We start from the raw sequence: 23,414 nt of genomic DNA, 5'->3' as shown, positions 1-23,414 counted from the left end.
TGCTTCCTAGTTTGGAGAGGCGGTGGGCGCACTAGGCTTCAACAATGCATAGTAGCCTCCAGTAAACACCATACACGTTCCTCCTCTGCTGGTTCCTTGTTGGCCATACCTTGATCAGGTTTGGTATTGATAATGCCACAAATGGTATGGATATGACTGATAGAAGTGTTCCTGCATTGACAAAGGGTAGACTGTAGAGCTGCCTAAGTGCTATTTCTCCTTTAAGATCCTAGGGAGGATTAAGCACATCACAGACATCTATCACTACCCCTCTATGCTCCAGCCAGAGGAGTTGTAAATTTCAACAAAGTCTGGTATTACATCAACATTTGCCATCAGTGCGGTTGGAACAGAGGTTTCTAACCCTCCCTTTGGCCTGCCTTACTTACACGTAACTTGCACGTAACTGGTGGTATGCAATATGATGAAAAATCATCCATGATAGTCTCCTCAGTGGCCTCATATTTCTTAAAAGCAACATATATCATTTTGCCTTACAAAGGATAGCCATTTTTTGTCTTCAAGCTTCTAAGTCAGGCCAGCTATGTTACAGCTTAGAACAATATGATGATCTAAACTGTAACATAGATGGCCTGGGGCTTCCTTCGTGAAGGAAGGACTGGGTCAAGGGCATATTTTCCCATATTTGCCATCTCGTATCAAGAGCCTGGTTCACTTACCCATAATTTATTTGCAAATGTGTTGCGTGGGCCTATCAGGACAGATGCTAACGAGTTCCATTCATATTAGTGCCTCGACGTTTCTAAGGCTGTGTTGGAAAAGACACTTCAGGGCTGCAGCTCTTTGACCCTACTAAATACAAACACCATTCTACAGCTCCTGTTCATAGTGTGCAGAGCCGCATGAAGTGGTTCCCCAAGGGCTTGTCGAAGCTTCATAGTCCATCCCTCAGATCAACATGATTGTCGCCAACTAGCCCAGTTAACAGAAGCGGAGTGCTACAGTTTACTAAGGGGGCTACATGGAAAGGCCACATAAAATGGGTACCTTGAGGTCATACAGTGCCTTCTTCGAGCAATAATGACACATACAAAATATTCGTGAATACATTCAGCCATGGTCAAGGGGGCGTTTATGAATGAAGAATGTATGGGAACTGGGTGAGTTGTTTATGAATTCATGAGACTGGGCACTGTCGCCCCTAGGGTACTTTTCAAAGTGTGGCATGGAACAAACTAGTTTTCAGATCAACCAAAGACTCCCATTCTTTGACCTCTTTCCAAGAACTTCCAATCTATGGTGAAAACAGGAACAGGAGAATATGTTAAAAAATTACTGACCATCACACAGGTTGCCTGCATTGGGGACTGAGCGTAAAAACACCTCCTTATTCTAAAGATTCCAACTGGCCAGTACATTACTACTGTGACGTGGGTTCTCCTAAATACAAAGCCTATGGCCTAAAGCCTCTCCGAGAAATGCCCCTGTGGCGAGGTCCCCTGCCCATATTTTTAATGCTGTGTTTATTAGAGGCTTCCTTGTTAAAACGGTGAAGCTAGTAATAGAGGTCAAGTCTTGCAGGTCTATGGCTGATATTTACCTCACCTTCACCCTTGGTCTCACATCTGGACCTGGGGATGCTTGAGTTGCACACCTTCTTGGGGGTCTCTTTTCTATAGCATGCAATACCCGAATTGAGTCAGACTACAAGCACTTGCGGTGTTTGTCGGAAATGGAATATAAACAAAGAAATTGTGTGGTATTTCCTCTAGGCACTGAGATAGTACGTGGTTAACATACTAGGTAATATCCTTGGTAGATACCATTGTGCACCAGCGATGTCACAGGGTCTAAGCGGCTTTGTAATTCCAATTGTAACACCAAGTTACGCCTTCGGTATAGCTGCCTCTCCACAAGTGGAGACAGTGAGAAGTCAAGCTAACTTCAACAGGTGGAAGGGGGATTGCGCCACAGATCCAATGATTGGAGTGCCATTATCACAGTGGATCAACTCGACGTCTGGACACGCCGATATCTTTCATAGAGACGAGGGGCCTGTTTTAGAGGAAGGCTGTTATAGAATAATTTCCCAGAAATATAGTAAACAACTCGTTGGTGTTTTCTGGTGGCACAGCAAAACCATAGTATCTCTGCCCGAACAAAGTGTTCCTCAAAGTGACAATGGAAAGTTGGCCAGTCTCTGTTGGTTGGTATCAGTGTGCCGACGTTAGCACTGATTGTAAAGAGTTCTACGTGCCAGAACAGCTCTTTGTAATTTAAACATTGGAAAAACACATTAACAGCATCATAATTAAGGCTCCCGGTTTTATGGTATTTATTTTTTTACCATTTTCGTCTGTATTTATCCCTATTTCTTTTTTTACAAATTTTTTCTGCATTTATCCATATTTACTTTGTGTTTTGCGCATAAACGAAGTTGTAGAACTGTACATTTCCATATGTATTTAACTGATAGAAGCGCAATCATACTTTGATGAATATCGTGTTTTAGCTATTTAAGCTGGCAAATATCACGTAACCACACATCCATTGGTAAATACTAGCATTATACCACAAATATATATTGACACATGCAGTTATTTAAATACATTTGACCCTGTTTTTAATTTCCCACACTGTCCATCAGCTCAGCTGTTGGGCTATAATTCATGAAAGACAGCACGGATAGTCACTTAAAAGCAGCACACTTTTCTGTATTTAACCACTTTTAAAAATACGTGCAGACAGAATACTCATTGTTTTCTGTCTGTATTTATCTGTAAAAATCAGAAAAAACGGAATACAGTGAGCCATAAATATAATGTAATCTGTTATAGTCCTGTCACCTCACCATTCTAAATGTATTATCTTCTTTAGAAAAAACTGACGCTGTGCCTCGAGAACCCTTCGCTGGCTGATGAACTGAGCATTGAGAAACTAGTCACTGTCATGGACGGAGAGGTTTGCAAGTATTCATGTTCATTAAAATTAAGGGAGGGAGGATTTGTACTGTCAGAAACAGTAACCTGTTTAAATGGAGAAAAGGTAAGTATCACAAAATGGTGTGTGCTCAAAATGTTTCCGTTGTTTCCTAGATGAGCTATTTTGTAAATGTTTAACACTTAACAATGAAAGATGCTTTTTCAAAGTCTTTGAAGTGTTAAAAAGATGCCTTTTTTCGAAATCCCTGGTAATGCCAGACAAAAGGAAGCCATCTTTTAAAAGCCTTTCACTCAGGAGCGTAGCTATCAAATAGTGCAGCGGTTGCAGTGGCACCAGCGTTCATGGATGTAAGGGCGCACGGCACCTCAGTTAGTGGCTTTTTTTAGGTCTCGTGCAGCAGTGTCGCGCAGCCGAGGATTCATGTTTCTTAGTACAGGGGCTTGAACCCGCCCCTCTTCTCCATTGGCTGGCTTCCTAAATGGAGGCCAGCCATTGGAGGAGAGGGGAGTCACTTCATTCAAGCCCTGTCCTTTTCGGATTCGGGTGCGTGTTTTTTGCAGTTTTCTCGCCGTGACGTCATTCGTCACTGAACTGCGAAACCATGCCCCCGAATGCGAAAATGGCGCTGCTATTGTGACGCCATTTCTGCCCGACCGCCGCAGAGTCTTGCCGTTTTCTTGACTCTTCTTGCCTCTGTTCCGTGATTGCTTTTCTGCCCCCCTTCCCTCGTTGTGCGTGCTTTTCTGCCCCCCCTGTTGTTCACAACGCTGCAAAGACGATTGGCTGCTGCACAAAGCGCTATCTAAGAAATGCACTGCCATTTTAGAGTGTTTTTGAGGGTCTTGGACACTGCTTCCCTGGCTTTCTGAAACGACCCCAAACCCAATACAGCATTTCACGTCAATATGTACATTGCTGAGGAGTGGGGCATCGTGGTCATAAAAAATATAGCGTCTTTGAAATAAGTGTGGCCCTCTGAGCCTTTTATCTGCGGCCTACACTCACTTCTAACCATGCCAAAAATTAAATGTTATTTGCCCCAGACCCGTCGTTCCTCGCCCGGGGAACGAAGTGCAACACCCCGGGTGTCTTTAGCAGTGCGAGGGCACTACAGGCGCTACAATATCTGAGCATAGTTTATTTACAAAGAGCATTTCCTTCATTCCGACAAAATGCGGGCGGCGCTGATCTGGGAAATTAGACGCAGATTTCGGATTGCAACAGGCGTTCAAATATAGTGTGTATTCTTTCTTTTTAACAGTGCATGGTGTTTGTGTGCACATGCCCCGGTGCTCGCTGCTCCTGGCGCACGCATGTCCCGATGCACAGTCCTCGTGTGCGCAGGCGGCCGTGGTGTCCGCAGCGTGTACTTCACACATGCACCTGTCTGCCCTGGGGCTTTGAGGGGTGGGTGGGGAGCGAGGGAGGGTATAGGGTTGGCATTGCTGGGTGGCAACATGCAAACAGCAAACATGACAGTGCCCCCGGTAGTAAAAACACAAACAGACCACTGAGAGGCCAAGGAGTGCGAAGGGGCAGCCGCTGCCACGAGGAGAAGAGGCCTGGCGGTAGGATCTGGGGGCAGGTGCCCCCCTCCGCCACGTGTGCCCGCGGGGTCTGAGGAGTTGAAGGCACTTCATGCGCCGCCGAGTCTTGCAGTTTTCTTGACTCTTCTTGCTTCTGTTCCGTGATTGATTTTCTGCCCCCCCTTCCCTCATTGTGCGTGCTGTTCTGCCCCCGTGTTGTTGACAGTGCTGCAACGACGATTGGCTGCTGCACAAAGCGCTATGTAAGAAATGCACTGCCATTTTAGAGTCTTTTTGAGGGTCTTGAACACTGCTTCCCTGACTTTCCGAAACGCCCCCAAACCCAATACAGCATTTCACGTCAATATGTACATTGCTGAGGAGTGGGGCATCGTGGTCATAAAAAATAGAGCGTCTTTGAAATAAGTGTGGCCCTCTGAGCCTTTTACCTGCGGCCTACACTCACTTTTAACCATTCTGAAAATTAAATGTTATCCTCCCCAGACTCGTTGTTCCTCGCCTGGGGAACGAAGTGCAACACCCCGGGTGTCTTTTTGCAGTGAGAGGGCGCTACAGGCGCTACAATATGTGAGCAGAGTTTATTTACAAAGAGCGTTTCCTTCATTCCGACAACACGCGGGCGGCGCTGATCTGGGAAATCAGACACAGATTTCGCATTGCGAACAGGCGTTTAAATATAGTGTGCATTCTTTCTTTTTAACAGTGCATGGCGTTCATGTGCACATGCCCCGGTGCTTGCTGCTCCTGGCGCACGCATGTCCCGATGCACAGTCCTAGTGTGCGCAGGCGGCGGTGGTGTCCGCTGTGTGCACTTCACACTTGCACCTGTCTGCCCTGGGGCTTTGAAGGGTGGGTGGGGAGCGAGGGAGGGAATAGGGTTGGCATTGCCAGGTGGCAACATGCAAACAGCGAACATGACAGTGCCCCCGGTCGTAAAAACACAAAAAGACCACTGAGAGGCCAAGGAGTGCGAAAGGACAGCCACTGCCATGAGGAGTAGAGGCCTTGCGGTATGATCTGGGGGCAGGTGCCCCCTCCCCCACGTGAGCCTGCGGGGTCTGTGGAGTTGAAGGCACTTCATGCGCCGCTGAGTTTTGCCGTTTTCTTGACTCTTCTTGCCTCTGTTCCGTGATTTCTTTTCTGCACCCCCTTCCCTCGTTGTGCATGCTTTTCTACCCCCATCCCTCGTTGTGCGTGATTTTCTGCCCCCTTCCCTCGTTGTGCATGCTTTTCTGCCCCCCCCTGTTGTTCACAGCGCTGCAACGACTCTCCTAACTATCCAATCCTTATAGTATTTAAGGACTAATTTGAAAACTGAACCATTGAAATGTTGAAATACACACAACAGTGGTTGAATGTGGGGTAGCTTTTAATCCATTATCAGACACCAAACCCCGTGGCTGACTGTGTGTGTGTGGCTCTGTGTATGTGGCTCTGTGTGTGGGGCTCTGTGTGTGGGGTTCTGTGTGTGTGTGTGGGGGGGGCTCTGTGTGTGTGTGAGTGGGGCTGTGTGTGTGGGGGGGGCTCTGTGTGTGTGTGTGTGTGTGTGGGGGGGGCTCTCCGCGTGTGTGTGTGTGGGGCTCTCTGTGTGTTTGGCTCTGTGTGTGTGTGTGGCTCTGTGTGTGTGGCTCTCTGTGTGTGTGCGGCCCTGTGTGTGACTCTGTGTGTGTGTGTGGCTCTGTGTGTGTGTGGCTCTCTGTGTGTGTGGCTCTCTGTGTGTGTGGCTCTATGTGTGTGTGGCTCTGTGTGTGTGTGTCTGTGTGTGTGTCTGGCTCTGTGTGCGTGTGTGTGTGTGTGTTTGTGGCTGTGTGTGTGTGTGTGTGTGTATGTGTGTGGCTTTCTGTGTGTGTGGCTCTGTGTCCGCTAATACTCTCTAGTACTCTCTAATGGTAACTTATTGCCATTGTAAATGACAATACCATTTATTTATGTTTTTAAAAAAAATGCCATTTGCAATGCCAAAAGGCTCTAACTTTAACAAAGCCAAGGCCATTGCATTGTAAATGCTTGTTTTCTTTACCACTAAAACAAGGGGTTGCAGTAGAGGTATTTTTTTTTCTTTTATGGGTCTGTGACACCCTTGCAACGCCACTACTGGTATTATGACCTTAGAACCATTTTGTAAAGACTTAACTGTATCATTCAGCAGAAATGCTTGAGCTTAAGTTTATGATAAATTTGAGGGCATAATGCATTATTTTTAATTTGGCTATGAAAGAGTAACAACTAAGGGCAAACCAGTGTCACCTACGCCTAAAAGAAGCAATCCGGTCGGATCTGCAAGGCCACATCACCCTTGCTTGGGCTCAAAATAAATCCTAGCAGTGTTTTTACTTGCTGGATGTAGTTAGTAAGTTGAAACATGACATACCAGAGTCTTGTTACACAGGGGTGTGCAGTGACTATTCTCTAGAAGAATGTGTAGTGTTCGTCTTTTTAGGTCGAGCCTAGGCAGCGCATGTGCTGTCTGTAAGACCTGTAATAAACAATATACAAGTGTAATCCCACCTGCTGCTTGGCCTTGGTTCACTCCTCTGTTGCTCTGCTTTCCTGGCTCATTATTGGTTGGTGCTCCTGCTGCCTCACTTTTGTTTTATAGCATGCAGCACCAACCAACTATCGGTTAGTTATGCTATAGGTCTGTTTCTGTTTCATTCAGGACTACTTTGTTAATTTGTTGTTAGGTCTTGCTTCTGTTTCATTCAGGACTACTTTGTTAATTTGTTGTTAGGTCTTGCTTAGCAGCGCGCATGCGCTGCATAGGAAAAGACCTTTAGCCTTTGCTTTAGCTTTGGTGCCAAACACATGCGCGCATTCCATTGCTTTGAATGGGAAAGCGTGCACGTTTCCTTTCGGGAGCAAACTTTGAAACCATCTGCTTATAATTAACAGATGGTTCCTGCTCGCTCACATAAGGAAAACAGGAGCAGGCCCCCTCCTCTCTCCCCTCCCCCTGCTGCCAGCTCGAGACACGCAGAGCAGACCGAGATCTGCATAAGATTACACTGTTGCTTGTTATTTGAAGTCAGCACCAGCAAGGCTTCAAGGGAGGGCCCTGTCATGTATTTGTGGCCGTTATCCGTCAGATCTTTGCACGCCAGAGTACCCGGGCCCTGCTCAGGGTAAGACGTAAGTAACATTACATCCAGGGCACAAGTCCTAAAAAAAGAAGGGGTGGACACCGTCACCGGAAGTGACGCCACGACAGGAAGTGACATCATGAAAGGTGGCTTGTACCATCAGGCTCATTGCCTCCTCTCACTCACCCCTTAGATGCGATTGCATCTGAGAAGCCAGCGCATGCGAAGCGTGCTGAGAGAGCTCCGATTTCGTCCATGAGAAGACAAACAGTGAAGTCCAGCTGTTTGGCAGGGAGGACGGCGTCCACCCGGTAAAATAATTTGGGGGACACCGTCCACCCGCGTGGTCCCCTGACTCGAGCCCTGATTACATCGCACCAAAAACAGAGCCCTCAGGGTTAATGGGGTCGCAGGATTTATGTGGTCTTTAAAAACATCAGTCCTAGTTTTGTTTTGTGTTCGAAGGCTTCTCGAAAGATGGGGGATGTTGGGGCACATGGAGAGCAGACCGAGATCTGCATAAGATCACACTGTTGCTTGTTTAACATGGCTGCCTTGCAGCTGTGCAAGCTGGCCTCTCCCACTCCAGCGGGCTGTTGATTCATGGATAACAGGATCCGAAGGCCTCTTTATGAAGAGATAAAATGCGAGGTGTGCTTGAACATCAGAGAGCTATGGGAGGCATGGGTGGCTGCCGCTTCCCCTCTAAAAGCATTCCAACAAGACACCGCATGAAGCACAGCGAGGACGGAGATTTCATTTATGAAGGCAAATCCATTTCAAAGAGCATGTGTAATGGAACGAGATGTCTGCGGGGCTCGCGGGCCTTCTCTACAAACTCGGCCCGTCCATTTCGATTAATGCTAATGGGCTTCTGTTACTGTTATGCATAATGGACCCCGCTCTCTACTGGAGCTGTTGTATGGAGGCTCATGGGTTTAAAGCTGTGGAGTGCAGCGCCCTGTGTCCCAGTTTTGTATACGAATTAGGAGTGGGCACACTGGTGGTGTAGTCATCACTGGTTTCCTTGTTTTTAGCACTACAATGGATTCGCACTGCTTCAGGAAGCATCAGTAGCCCAGTTTGGTGAGATGCGGCCAGATCAAGGTGTGCGCCACCAGCCCCTGATTCCCTTCGGCAGCCCAGGGAGCAGTGACTGTAGCTATTCCCGCCCCTCATAGGGGGGCTGATGCCAAGGGATGGTGCTGCGCCAGGTTGAGCTTAGTGTAGTGGCAGGTATTGCACATGAACCAAAGTCAGCGGGTACGTGCTGTGCTCAGCTTTATGTATTAGGAATTTAGGGGTCTTTTATTCCAGCCGTGCTGGCCAGCTGCAGATCTCTCTATGCTCGGACAATTACACTGCCTGCAAACATAACTCTGTCATGTGCCACTCTCCGGTACCAAGAGCAGTGAGTCAGCAGGGGGAGTACCGATGCTTTGATGGGGACAGGTGCTAATCACAGCAGGTACTTGCTCTAAGGAAGTGTTTTGAACTGACCGCTGATCACCTCTGCTATTTAGCCACTGGACAGTTATATAAGCAGATGAAAAATGACCATTTTGTATAGTGCATAGTGCCCCAAAAAGGTCCGGCAACTGGTGCATAATTTCATTTGTTGAGCATATTAGCTTTCATGAAGCTGGCTTTACATAACAGCAACCTTGCTGTGGCAATTTCATTAGAGGTAGGCGAGCCACTCAGAGCTCGAGCCAGGCTTGAGTCTGATTCCTGGCTCTAGCGCAGCTCGAGGTCCAGGTCGAACCACCAGCCTCTAGCGAGCCGAGTATTCATGTAGTTTCTGCCTGCTCCCATCACTGCACCCAGGATATGGCGTTATGGCCGCCCACAGCTGCCGAATTGGAAACTGGTGAACCAGATTTGAGAATCAGCGTTTGCCTAACATCATGTGATTCTGGGCAAATGGCTTAATCTACCCATCCAAAACCTTCGGGTAGAGCTTGCCCTGTCTAACAACTGCAGAAAAATGTAAAGAGGTGAAAACAAACGATTTATATTATAAAAGAGGAGAGACAAATAAATACCAGTTCACTGGCTGATTGGTAGAAAGTAAAACCAGAACCTGGAGGAACCGCAGCTTCCCCACTTAAACAGTATGATCTTAGGCAAATATTTTATTTCACTAAAACTCCTTTTTTCATAATCGTATGAAAGCAGTTTCAAGTATGTGCGTTCTCAAGTTCCTAATACCTGTTGTACGGAAACCTATTGTTCTTGATTTAATACAGTAGAATGCTGCTTTGTAAAATCTGGAACACAGACAAGGTTCACATGAAAGCTGTTTTACCTCTTGGTTCTCTAAAGGCACTGTTGCCGTTGTGGGGACTGGTAAGATAATGGAGTTTGGTCCTGGGACGGGGGGCAGCTGGACCCAAATATAACAATGCACAGAACAGTTTGCTGGCCCTCCCACTTCTAAGTGGGAGGGCCAGCAAACTGTTCTGTGCATTGTTGTGGGGACTGGGGCAGGAATGATTTGAATTTCGTGTGTAAAAGTTCATGTTTAAATCCTATCACTTTTAAAAGGTACTTGTCAGTGCAGCGCTATGTGTAGTATTAATGTCAATGCTTCAACATGTTAAAGGAATACACTTTTTACATTTTTGAAGAGACGATGTTATTTTACGGGGTCTGTAGTATGATTTACATAACAAACATTTTCAGGACTCGGCTCATACATGGGCTCCAAAGACCAAGCCAAACCATTTGCTCGGCTCTTCCGCAGCCCTCCCTGTCAATTTGTTGCCTCGCCTACGTCTACAGTTCATAATCACAGCTATAGCCAGACGCAGGGCATCTGACAGCAGTGTTGCATGTGTGTTTCTAGTGAAACTCTTGTTACCAAAGCTGCTCTCTTGATACCAAGGAGCACATTTACAAGAAACTGGTGAGTGTAGTGTTACACCAAAATTGGTAACCCTACGCTCTGACTGTTTCAAAATGGAGGGATTCACCATATTCACAAAACTGTCGTGCAACCCTGCATTATTTACAAGGCAGCGGTAAGTGCGTTAAGTGGCTTGGGGCCACCTTGTAAATAAGGCAAAGGAGTTAACGTCACTAGAAGGTTGGAAAAAGTGAGTTCTGGTGGTGTTAACTCTTTGTAAGTATGCCCCCTACTTTCGCAGATTGACACAACCCGCATTTTCCTGCGTGGCGCACGAGTCATAAAATATTCAAGTCAAGTCAAGTCAAAAGCCACGTTATTCGATTAATAAAAATCATAAAAGTATACTATATAAAACTTCTCCACATATTACATACAGTCTCGCAAAATCAGTTAAAAACAATTTAACAATTTCATTTATGATTTAATACTTCCAATAATGCATGGGACTGTTGTACCAGTTAATCTTATTTTCCTGCTCCGAACAGCCCCAACAAAAAAATTTGCAACACAGAAAATAGAAAATGGGTGTTCTAGTAATTGCAAATAAAATAATGCTGGTTTAACCTGTACGAAAACTGTTCAAATAGGGCACCGTCTAGTCTATCTTTCCCCATGAGTCGAAGAACCACAGAAGACTCGGACTGGACTAGACCTGCGTTCCGTTGCTGCTTGTGTGTGCTACAAACCAAACTAACTCATGTCTCCTGGTCACAAAGTGGCAAATCAGAAAACATAACAATTCCATATATGGTTTTGGGGCACAAAAGGGTACACATGCGACATCACAGACTTGCTGCAAGCTAAATTTGCTGAAAGAAGCAAAAAAAAGGAAACACACTAGAACAGACTTTCAATTACGAAAACAGCTAAACAAAACGCAAAGAATGCATCAGTCCAAACATTGCTAATACCAAATGCAGAGGATGTCCAGAATATGTGAAGAGTGAATAGGGAGGATTTATAATTGCAATGTATTCTTGTTACTAGTGCACGTGAATTTCACTGACCACATGTGATACAAAATTATCTGCATGAAGTGACATAAATGAATTAAAAACACAATCTATTACATTTTAGTCCATGAACTGACATCTCGCAGCATGGTGAGCAATGTTTACTTTTGGGGAAATAAAAATGAAAATAGAATTAATTTGAATGTGATGTTTCGCATTAGAAGTGAACGCTCTATGGAAAGCCACAGCTGCGCACATTTAATACCGGGGAAGTTCGTGATTGAATGGATGACTGTCGATCAATTATTTAGTTAGAAACGCATGTGACACACAAGACCGGCACAACCGATTCTAGGTGGTACCAGTGAATAGGGTGAAACCTGCAGACTACGACAGTCATACATCGATCTATTGGAAGAGTTTGTTAACACCCCCAAACTCCGAGCGTCAGCGTACACTCACCATAATGTCATATACCCCTATCTTCCTAAATCTTGTTCTTAGTCTGAGAATCTGACATCTGCAGGTGGTGTCTGAGGCCCCAATGCAAGTGGGACCCCATGGTGCTGCTTTGGAAGCAAAAGTAGCAGTAAACAGGGTTCAGGTTGCCGATCGGACTACCGGGTGCCTGTGCCACTGCACCTGCTGTACCTGCTGCATCGCTGTTAGCCCCTGGCCAACTTGTTGATGGAAGAACTTTTTTTGTGGGGTAAAGTGGGAGGAAAATAGGGCGCAATATATCGTACGGATTTTAACTTAGCACCGACAAGGTAGTTTATGTAATTTGACCCATCGCAGGTTTCCATTGGCAAGGATAGTATCAAAAACCTCTCTTACAATTTTAAACATTTCTGCTACGTCCCCGACTAATTAAAAAAAATAAAAATCAAAAAGTGGCTAAATAGCTCATAAGATATGTGCTCTATTAATACCTGTATTTTGTTTCTTGGAAGCACAGTTGTGAAGCTCTTGCATTCTGTTTATTGTTTAAGTCCCAGATTACACCAGCTCCCACATATGGAAAGGATTAATCGGATCCTATGACTAATAGTGCCCTTGCCTCTTGGCCTTTCTTTTATCGGAACTATGCAGAGGATCCTTTATTTTAAACTTTCAAATAAGGTGTGTCGACCAAGCAACAGCCCGTATATTCTTCACTTGCAGGATGTATCAAATTTCGATTGAATCTTGACCTGAAATTGAACTACAGCCCTAAAGTCCTTCTCCTGTGTCCCTCTGCCCAGTGGGGTCCTACAGCTGGACAAGTCAAGATGTCACAAGAGATGCAACAAGAATTTGCAATGCAATAGGCCTTGCATTTATGCGAGTTTAAGCTATTGGCATTGTAAATGACAATATGAAAGGGAGGTTCCCAATAATTCGGCGGACCAATAGGTTCCAGTGTTAACAATTGCCCACAGAACAGCTGATTGTATTTAAATCATTTTATTATCATTTATATTTGTAAAAAAATCATCATTTCAGAGAATCAAGCAACATGTATAATTCATATAGCATTGGCCCAGAACTCAAGGGAACAATAAAAACATTTCTGCAAACACATTCATCCACGCAATAAATTACAATCATACTCATGCAGCAAAACATGCATCTAAATACAAACAACTAATCAAAAACCTCACACACTCTCATCAGTCAGACAGAAAAAAGCGCTGACGCGCGTTTCGGAAAATGCCACATCTCGGTGCGGAGTGTGATCTGTGTGGCCCACTTTTCGTGACTCGCGCTATTGCATATCAAGAGGTCCTTTAAATATGCCTGCACGTTGCTGTGCAAGATAAAGTAATTGAATCGGCCACCTCCATGTTGCACCGAATTCCGGACTTCTAAGAAGCTATAGGACTTTTTCAATATACGTACACACTATTTCGGAATTCGAGCTACCGAGACCGGGACCGTTGGCCTCTCCCGCCTTCTTGTATTGCTGTTCATCTATTCACCCAGAGACCGACCTTCCTTTGTTCGTATATCATTTCCTCTATTGTGCCCATCGTTCTCTGGTTAGACTCTGCCGAGTCCTTCTTTACTGATATGCTGTACTAGGATGCTGTTTGCCCAGAAAGTTCTGAAATTGGGATATCTCTATTCACCTTGAAAATTTTGAAGGACCTGGATGGCCGCAATAAATTAAATGACTGGCGCCCTGATGAAGGAGTTCCCCACTGTGGCATTTTCCAAAACGCGCGTCGGCGCTTTTTTCTGTCTGACTGATGAGAGTGTGTGAGGTTTTTGCTTAGTTGTTTGTATTTAGATGCATGTTTTGCTGCATGAGTATGATTGTGATTTATTGCGTGGATGAATGTGTTTGCAGAAATGTTTTTATTGTTCCCTTGAGTTCTGGGCCAACGCTATATGAATTATACATGTTGCTTGATTCTCTGAAATAATTAATGTTTTACAAATATAAATGATAATAAACTGATTTAAATACAATCAGCTGTTCTGTGGGCAATTGTTAACCCTGGAACCTATTGGTCCGCCAAATTATTGGGAACCTCCCTTTCATGTTGTTACTTACATTTACTTCCCTGGTGGGTTGTTCCCCTCCCGTATCCTTTTCCTTAGGTTTAGGTTCAGGGTCCCTCTCCTGTTTTTGTATATTGTAAATGACAATACCTTTTATTTATGTTTTAAAAACAAAAACAAAAATATAAGGCATTATAATTTACAATGTCAATAGCTCAAACTCACGTAAACGTGAGACCTATTGCATTGCAAATGCTTGTTTTTTAATTGGCATGGCACACACTTCGTAGGCCGCCATGGGCATACGTTTAATATGCATGGGCACCACGCTTCATGTTGTAGCATGGCGCCTGCTTTCATCATTACTTTTTTATTCCCATGCTGGCCTCTTCACAGGCCGCTATGCAACTTAACCCCTTCCGTGCGGGGGCTGTTTCCCCCGCTGTGCTGGAGGGCGGGGGAGGCGCGCACAGCGCCCCGGTGCTCATGACGAGGTCAGCTCGTCATGAGCCACGGCACTCCGGTGCTCATGAAGAGCTGAGCTCGTCATGACCATGCCCGTTCCAATGGAACGCTCAGCACAGCAGGGGAATCAGCCCAGCATCCAAGCGTTCCATTTAACGGGTGCGGTCATGACGAGCTCATATCGTCATGAGCACCGGAGCGCCGTGGCTCATGACGAGCTGACCTCGTCATGAGCACTGAAGGTGTTAAGGTGAAGGAGAAACGTTTATTTGCACAGGCGCCACGTAACTTACGGTGCAGGAGAGAAAATGCTGTAGCTAGCTCATACAAAGAAAACCTCCAATCTCGCAAACATGCCTCCGACAACGCTGTAATGGTTAGCGGTCCTGTTCTCCTACTCTACCCCTCCTTGCATCATCTGACACCTCTTTTTACCATACCGATCCCCTTAAACAAACCTTTCTAAACTCTTCCCTCTGACTCCTCCCCTCCAAAATGCCTTTTTACTCATCCAAAAGCCTCCCGCTACTGCTAAGACCTAAAAAAAAAAACCCTTCACTCTTTTATCCCTCCACTATCCTTTTCAATCAAGATTAACAGACTAACATGTTCACTTCTCAAATTCCATATTCAACTATACTAATTCACCACTAATCCTTTATTGGGTTCCAGAGTTGCGTGCTACTCGCCATTAAAGAGTCTTAACACCCCTTCAGGGTTACAAGTGCTATATAAATGCAAAAGAAATTCCTTTTTTACCCCTCCCCAACCCTTCTCAATCCAAATAATTGACTAACATATCCACCACTAAAATAACTCTCATGTTTCACCATACTAATTCAACACTAATCCTGATGGGTTCCAGAGTAGCGTGCTACTTGCACTTCAAAACCCCATCGGGGTAGCAAGCGCTTTATAAATACAAACCTCTTTGATGTTGGTCGCAAAGTTCACCTACATGTTTGCTCTACTGCGAGCTTTACTGGCATTTGCGCTGGTGCACCTAGCACTGCTGTAGAGGCATGAAGGATGACTGGGCCTCAGCGCTGGTGCTGCATTAAAGGACCCACACACACCATACCAGGTCCGGAAGTTACGCCCCCGAGTGAGCACTTCCATTTATTTAGCCTGCGGATGACAGATGAAGTGTGACCTAGTGTGGAAATCCCAACTGAGGGAAAAATTGTCGCAGTGTTTTTATAGTGACAAAGCTTGATCTTGCTAGTTTATCCACTTGGGCATTCATCGACAGCTTGGAGTCCACGGTCATTCTTAGGTTTCTTACTTCCTTCGATACTTTAGGCAGTGATCCCAGTTCATTAGGCCATGCAGCAATTGGGTTGTAATTTTTCCAATCGCCAAACCTGAGTATTTCAGTATTTGAAGCATTCAATTTGAGATGGCTCCAAGTCATCCACTGATCCACAGCTCTGAGACAGCTGAAAATTGGCGATTTTACAATGTCTTTTGGGCATTCCAGTTGAAGGAGTATTTGCATGTCATCTGCATAGTTATAGCACGTGAGGTGACATTTATTGATTAGTACAGGTAATGACTTCATGTAGATGTTGAAAAGCGTGAACGAGATGATAGTACCTTGAGGGACCCCTGCTTTTGTGGAGTACGGTTTGGACAACAAACGTGGGTTATGGATGACATTAGTTCTGTTTCGAAGGTAGGACTCAATCCAGTCTAGAGCAGTTCCTTCTATGCTGGCTTCATAGAGTCTTTGTTTCAGAGTGTCATGGTCAACCGTGTCAAATGCAGCTGAGAGGTCCAAGAGGAGTAGCGCGGCAACCCCGTTGCGGTCAACTGTCTTCTTCAGGTCATCCCAGATGGCAAGGAGGGCATATTCAGTGCCTCTTCCCGGACGGAATCCTGTTTGGAAGTCTGAAAGTATGTCATTCTCTTCAATGAATTGTGAAATCGGGGCAAACGCTGCTCTTTCTATCAGTTTGCCCAGGAAAGGTCCATTTGTATTGGGTCTGTTGTTGTCAGGGTTCAACGGGTCCAAGTTTGTGTTCTTCAGTAAAGGGTATATGTACGACTTTTTGAGTTCTTCTGGAAAAATTCCAGTAGTTAAGGAATCCTTGATGATCCTTCATACTGGAATGGCAGCAGAGGTTGTTAAAGGAATTGTCTTGAAAGTTTGTGGTGGACAGGGGTCAGAAGGGCTGCCGGAAGGCCTGCTTGCTTTGACCAGGTCCATAAATTCATTGTGTGAGATGTGTTGGAAGGAACAGAGAGGCTTTATTAGAGCATTCTTGGATTGTTGTTTTGTGCAAGGGTTAGTGCTGGTGCTTTGTTTCTGTTTTAAGTACGAATCCAACGTGTCTGCTTTGTCTGTGTATTTGCCAGTTTGTCTGTGAAATCTTGAGTAACAGGATGAGTTCTTCATAGGCAATTTGGTTTGCGAAATTCATTGAGTATTTTATAGAATTCTTTATTTGCACATTTAGCGTTTTTAATTGTGTCTGAATAGTATCTTTTCTTAGCTTTTTTTTATAGCCGACTTGTAAAATCTGTTAATTTTCTATAGGTGAAGTTTGTCTTGTTTAGCGTTTGTTTTGAAACAGGTACGTTGCAGCGTTCTAATTTGTTGTTTTATGTCTTTTATTTCTATGTTTCTCCAAGGCGCTTTTTTTCTTTTGTTCTGTTGTGTGGTTTTGAGTGGTATCAGGGTGTCAATAGCTTCCTGTAGCCACCCACATTGATTTTGAACAGAATTTATGGTTTTCAGATTTGTACTGGATGGTAGTTGTGTATCTAAGTGTTCCAAATTGAGTTTGTTCCACAGCCGATAGGTGGATGGATGTAAGGTAGTTTTAGTTGAGTCGCTTAGTGTTGTTTTATGTTGGAAAGCAAGCAAGTGGTGGTCAGACTATGTGTTGTTTCGCTCACGGTAAGAGCAAACATGTAGGTGAACTTTGCCAGCAACATCAATTAAAGCTGAATTTCTTCTTGTGAAGTAGACATAAAAGTATTCTGTGAAGCCTTCGCAGTCTTGTGTTGTTTTGTTATTGCCCCTTTAAAAATCTTCATGTCTTTATGGCACGCTCCTTTAATTTCCATTTGCCGTGTTTCGAAACGACCATCTTTTGTGCTCCGGTCGGAGCTGCTGCAACGGAGGTACTTTGCTGCTCTTAAGTGTAGGCGCACTTTCAAGTTTATGCCACTCGCCGTCCGGGTTGGTTAATATTCATAAATACTATCACTTTCCAACTGATTTGTGCCCCTTTGCTTTTCCACACCTCCACCCTAGTGCTATATTCTAAACTCAGCAGAGCGTAGCATTGCCAGTCGACAGGAATTACATTTTAACAGTGGCACAGTGCACCAATACCTATTCAGTAAAATAGTTTCTGCATCTGCCACCTCGCCCACCCACCCCATGCTATATTAATAGCCCATAGGAAGCCGACATTCAAATACAAAACACAATGGCCCATATTATAAGTGGGGTAAATTCGGCCACACACAAACATTATTCCCTGTAGAATAGCAAATAATTTAATGCAGGATTCATGCATTTTCCCGGAATTACCAGTTCCGGTGTTATTAGAATTGACCAAGGACAGAGCAGCCATTGTGCCACTGGACCTTTTTAGCAGGGGGCTGCAAACTCAGGGCCTGATTTCAGAGCAGGATGGGTGCAATAACCTAACCATACCACATTGCCCTGTTCTTATCACGCCCTCCTGTAAATGGGGGCTAGTTTGGACATTTTTACGACAGCTGATTATGTTTCCACCCTAGCTCTGGAATTCCTGGAGGGGGAAAGGAAATAAAGGAGGAAACAAACCTTTCCTTTTCCTGATACACTGATAATTTCTATATTTCTGAAGCAACAACATTTTCTGGAATGAGGTATACCTTTAACTTCGTGCTGAAAGGCTTGGTGCATTTTTGTTCCTGGGGCTAAGTTGTGAAGTTTAAGAGGTCCCCTTCCAGCTGAGTTGTAATAAAGTAGCATGCCCTGCGGTTTCAAGCGTATACACTCTGTCTTTTCCATTTCTGAATAGCCTTTGCGGAGGTTTTGTTTCTCGCCTCTTGCGAGACATTGTTATTTACTACACCAATAGCTCAAATTCTCGCAAATGCTGGACCTATTGCATTGCAAATGCTTATTTTTAAATATTTCTTTATTGGCATATACAGGTTCGTGCAACAATATACACAGAAAATATGCACAAGAATCACAACCGCCACATAGAAATCAATAAACAGTCATCATTCTCAGTGACATGCTACAAGCGCATGAGGCTTGGTGGGGTGGGGGGTTGTTGGGGAGCATGTGTAGTCCATGTCCCCTTCTGCCAACTGAAAGTATTCATCAGATAGTGAGGTGGCTGTCAGATAAAGCCAGCCCGCACCCTGTGTCAGTCATTTGTGGGGAAACCTTAATCACATAAAGCTCAGACAGTGTGTTGAATTGGTGCCAGCTCCGCCCCAAGTCAGCACCCAGTTACCCCTGGTCTTTCTGTAAAGACATCAATTTCAGCAGTCGCCCAACGGAGCACGGCCCAGACAAAGAGCCAACAATCAATCACCGGCAGCTACCCCGCCTTCCAGAACATGGCTATTAGGCGCTTGAAAATGGCCATTGTTAAATCAACAAACTTTAGCTGAGATTTTAGTGCCTTTCGAGCGCGTAGTGATCCCTAGCAAATCAATACTTGCGATCTGGCGGAATAGGCTTTTCCAGTATCTCCGATATGTGCTCCATGAGCTGCACCCAACTCCGTGCCAATGGGGGGCGTTCCTACACTATATTTATATAGTGCCAGAGACTGCCGTAGGATCCCCCCTTCCGTTAACCAACATTATTAACAAGGACATGAGAGGGATTTCTTTGGAGGCGAGGTCGTACAACCCCCGGCCGTATTTAATAAAACATACAAATAAATCAAAAATTCAAAATAAACAATATTTACACAATTACGCAAAAACGTTCCATGACATTCGATTACAATTGATATATACAGATATCAGATGGCTAACCTTAACATAATTCTAGTACAAGGTATTTCCTATCCGAATCTAACGTATCAATCTTACAAAACTTAATTTTCTGCATATCCTATTTGGGCCTACGGCAAGGTCAATAACTTGTGTCAGATCCTTTATCACTTAAACCATGCCCTCCTGTCCGAGTTTGCATGCGTAGAGGGCCCGTTTACCGAGAGGGTACTTCCCCCCCGGTTACCCCTGTACGCCCTATTAACCACGCCCTTCCATTGAAGTGCGCATGCGCAGAGGGCCCGTTTTCCGTGAGGGTATTTCCCCCTCCCCCGGTTACACCCGTACGCTCCATTAACTCCATTAAAGGGTGTCCTTGGATCTCTGCGCCGTTTACTGGCGTCATTGTGCATGTGCGGGGTGGCCAACCAGCCTAGAGAAAGCGTGAGTCTCCCCTCCCCCGCACCCAGGTAGCCAACAGGCTGTACCTGCCCCTGGAGTTCTAGGAGAGACCACTTGTCCCTCCCCTTGGGCGACCCCATTCAAGAATGGCGCCGCCCTCTAAGGAACTTAAATTTACTGCTCACCAATCATGACCTTACCGCCACAGGCCAGCATAGTTGACCGACTATCTGGCCACCCTACCCTCCTATACTGAAAGGTCATGCCTTGTCCTAGCCAACTCCCTGCAAGGTCATGCCCTGTCCCTATACACCACTAACTAGGCAAGAAGATTCTCTGCGACGATTTCACCCCTAGGTGTGGACGAACGGACGCTGTCTTTTAAGAAGCACAACTCCCCCCAGATGCACCCCTGAGCTATAGTCTGAAAGTGTCAAGCCCTGGTTAGCCTCAGTAGTTTGTTATAAGGTAGATGTTTCCAGTGGCCCCATGGCCTCCCAGACTCTGGAATGTCTGAGTGTACCCTGGGCACAGACCTGTCGACACACCCTTCTACCCAGGCGTACCAAGTCCTTCCCCAACCCCTCCTAAGTGCAGGAGAGATATGCTAGGGCTGTCTGAGTCAGGGAAAGTAACCCGCCACCATGGGGCCACTAGATGGGCTCAACTAATGGCATCATGCTGTGCCCGATAAGCCACGGCACCCCAGACGCTGACACTCAATGTTGGTGCAATTGGAAGGCTACCCAGGGAACCACAGGACCCAAGATCTCCTATGAGCATATCATGAAGTCCGTGAACCACCTACCCTGACCACTATGTTCTGGGAGATGCTCTGTGTAATCCTACCTCCTTACTCTAGAATATCCCCACTACGCAGCGTTTGCTACGATGGCAGCTGGGAGCACAGGCGCCGTAAAGGCAGAGTACTGCTTCCCGACAAGGAGTGCAGAGGTGTTGCATACACCCATTACTCCTCGGTTTGGACAAGCTGGCAAGGCACACACCTGTGCAGCAGCGTACTGCTACAGTACTACTGCAGGCACAACCAATTCGTAACATACCTATACACAACCAATATAGTGCTGGTATCTCCTGGTCTCTCCCATAAGCGCATCATGCACACCGTGCACTATCTGCCCCATGTTATTATTTTTTTGGGATAAGCTCAGTGCTAGCCTATCCTCCTACTACGTAGCATCCCCAACACTGTAGTGTCCGCTACGACAGGCGCCAGTGAGCACAGGCGCTTGTAATGGCAGATCGCCGTTCTACGACAAGGGTATTGATGAGTCGCATCTGCCCGCAATACCTGAGTTCTGGTCGAGCTAGCCAGGTGTACACCTATAAGGCAGTGTATTGCCAACTTACAACAAATGGCGAACCCCAATGGTTGACACACTTATACACATCAACTATAATGCATGGGCCGCACCCCATCATGCTGGCACCGCATGAGCCTTTGAATTGATCACCCATCACACTTGATGCCGTCGCTTGCCACTCACGTTCCGGGTCTACCGGTCCTCTTGGTTATCCACCTTTTTGCAACCATAGCGATGTGGAGCCGTTGAGGACTTTTTGATGTCCCCCTCTTGCAGATGTTGCGGTGTGGAGCACTTCCCGGTCATACATAAATGAAAACAAACACAACTGATTAGTGTTTTTGGCTTACAGATGAAAGATACAGTTCATATGCCAGCCCTACTTCATGAGACTATACCTCCCAACACAGATATCTAATGTGCCGGCCAACGGATGCATCGACACTGCACGATACTACACCTGTTCATTTTGCCAAATTGTACGTGCCCAATGGTTCACAGGTACTGTCTGACAACATAGGCATAAAAATACCCCAATTTGCACACGCCCCCCCCCGGGGAATAGGTACAGTGCGACACAACACTACACCTGTAACTTTAGTCAAATTGTTCATGCCCAATGGTTCACAGGTACTGTCTGACCACATAGGCATCAAAAATGCCCCAATTTGCACATGCCCCCCAGGGGAATAGGTACAGTGCGACACGACACAGAAGTAGGATGGTTAGTCGTACAGGCCCAAGGACGTCAGTAGTGTGTGACCCCACGCGGACTTCTCACTGTATAAGTGTTGAGGCACAGGGTGCAGCAATACCGCGTGACAAATCACAGGCATATAATGCTTCCTTGTACAAGCAAAGTGGGTGCAACGGTACCGTGTGAAGCCACACGACCATTCACTGCACAGGAGCACAAACATGGGTGCAGAGGTACTGTGTGGTACATTACAATATTGTGCATACATGTCCCTGGCTTGCACTGGTTAAAGTCAGAAGTTTTATTGTGAGAGCCTAGCCCAGCAGTGGTCGCCTTGAATAAGTAACCTTGAAAGTGAACCTTCCATGAGAACGACTAGCATAGCACCAAAAGCCTTATATGGTGACCCCTTCCTATTTTTGCGCAGGAGATTAAATGATCTGCCCAGCATCACCTAAGTTCCATGTCATTGCTGGAGGTATTCTGTTCGCCAACTTCATGTCTGGATAAATGAACACTTTAGAAAGGGAAGTACCGGTCATATCTCCCCCACGGCTACCCCACTGTGTCCGAGTGTGGAATGCAACCTTCTAATTCCATTATCAAAAGGGCTTATATGTAACAGTATACTATGTACCCTTCTCCCCCGAAGGTGTACACACAATTTGCGCGCACAACTACTTAAACAGTAGCGCATACATGGTTACTAAAAAAATGCCGAAGCCCAGTTAATGGCTCGACCGGCACATGTCTTGTTAAGGCAGAGCTATTGGCATTTGGGAATGAACTGGTCATGCCAAGCTCATGAGCTGTATGCTCTGTGCCCCCTTTGCTTGCCACCAGCAATTATCTTTGCCCCTATGCTTCTCTTTAACCAGGCTGAAGGTAATCAGACTGTTCCCTGGTGTGTAAAGTAAAAACCACCTGGGATACTTGTGTACACTCTTACTAAGACCTTCAATAATGCACTTTGCAAACCTGGAGAAAACCTTCCCTTGAATGTGATAACATTATCCAATGTCAATTTGCCCATGTAGGAATGAGATGTAGGTAATTACCCCACCAGTTGCAGCTCTTTCAACGCGTGTTAAATCAGTAACATTGAGCTTATATTGTATATTGTATTTTAATATTTAGTTACTTCTCAAAAGACTTTAAAACAGACAAATGAAGCAATCAAACGGCTACCTCTGCAAATACGGTCCCAGTACAGCAGCTTCACCCATGTGCAAGTATATTTGATACACTTACTGGTGTGCAGCACATTACGTTATGATTTTCAACCACAATATACCCTTGGTTTACATGCAACGTTAATTGAAGCCCGTACTACCATGCTAAGCGCTGATGATTGTTTCAGAAAATAATTTCTACCCAAAAGAAAACCATTTTTTAGATGCCATTGCTCAAAAGCGGCTATGAAAGGGTGTATTCAAACCCATTTCTCATAATGTTTAAAGGCATTAAAAACAGTGTCCACATACAAATAGATAGACGTCTGTCAACATGAAACCTAAAATATGTCCGAAAAGAAAATATGCGGTTCCAAAAAACTTTAAAATTAACGTCTCCTGTGTCAGACCTGTACCATAGCTTCCACCACCAGGACAGCGCCGAACTGGCCCCCCATCTGGCGAACAGCCCACTAGTTCTATCAACAAACACAGGCACTTTGATTTAATGC

The 23,414-nt window shown here is 45.4% G+C and overlaps 1 protein-coding gene across 1 annotated transcript in view; it reads left to right on the top strand.

Moving 5' to 3' along the window:
• The window catches only part of PRODH2 (proline dehydrogenase 2), a 458,908-nt gene that overhangs the window by 83,835 nt on the left and 351,659 nt on the right, over positions 1 to 23,414 (top strand). Inside the window, exon 4 of the mRNA XM_086922192.1 lies at positions 2,839 to 2,922. Coding sequence (XP_086778318.1) covers positions 2,839 to 2,922 — 84 coding nt within the window. The remainder of the gene's footprint in view (positions 1 to 2,838; positions 2,923 to 23,414) is intronic.

Source organism: Lissotriton vulgaris, chromosome 5 (genome assembly GCF_964263255.1).
Source record: "Lissotriton vulgaris chromosome 5, aLisVul1.2, whole genome shotgun sequence".
Taxonomy (NCBI): Eukaryota; Metazoa; Chordata; class Amphibia; order Caudata; family Salamandridae; genus Lissotriton; species Lissotriton vulgaris.
This window is presented reverse-complemented; position numbering and strand designations above follow the sequence as displayed.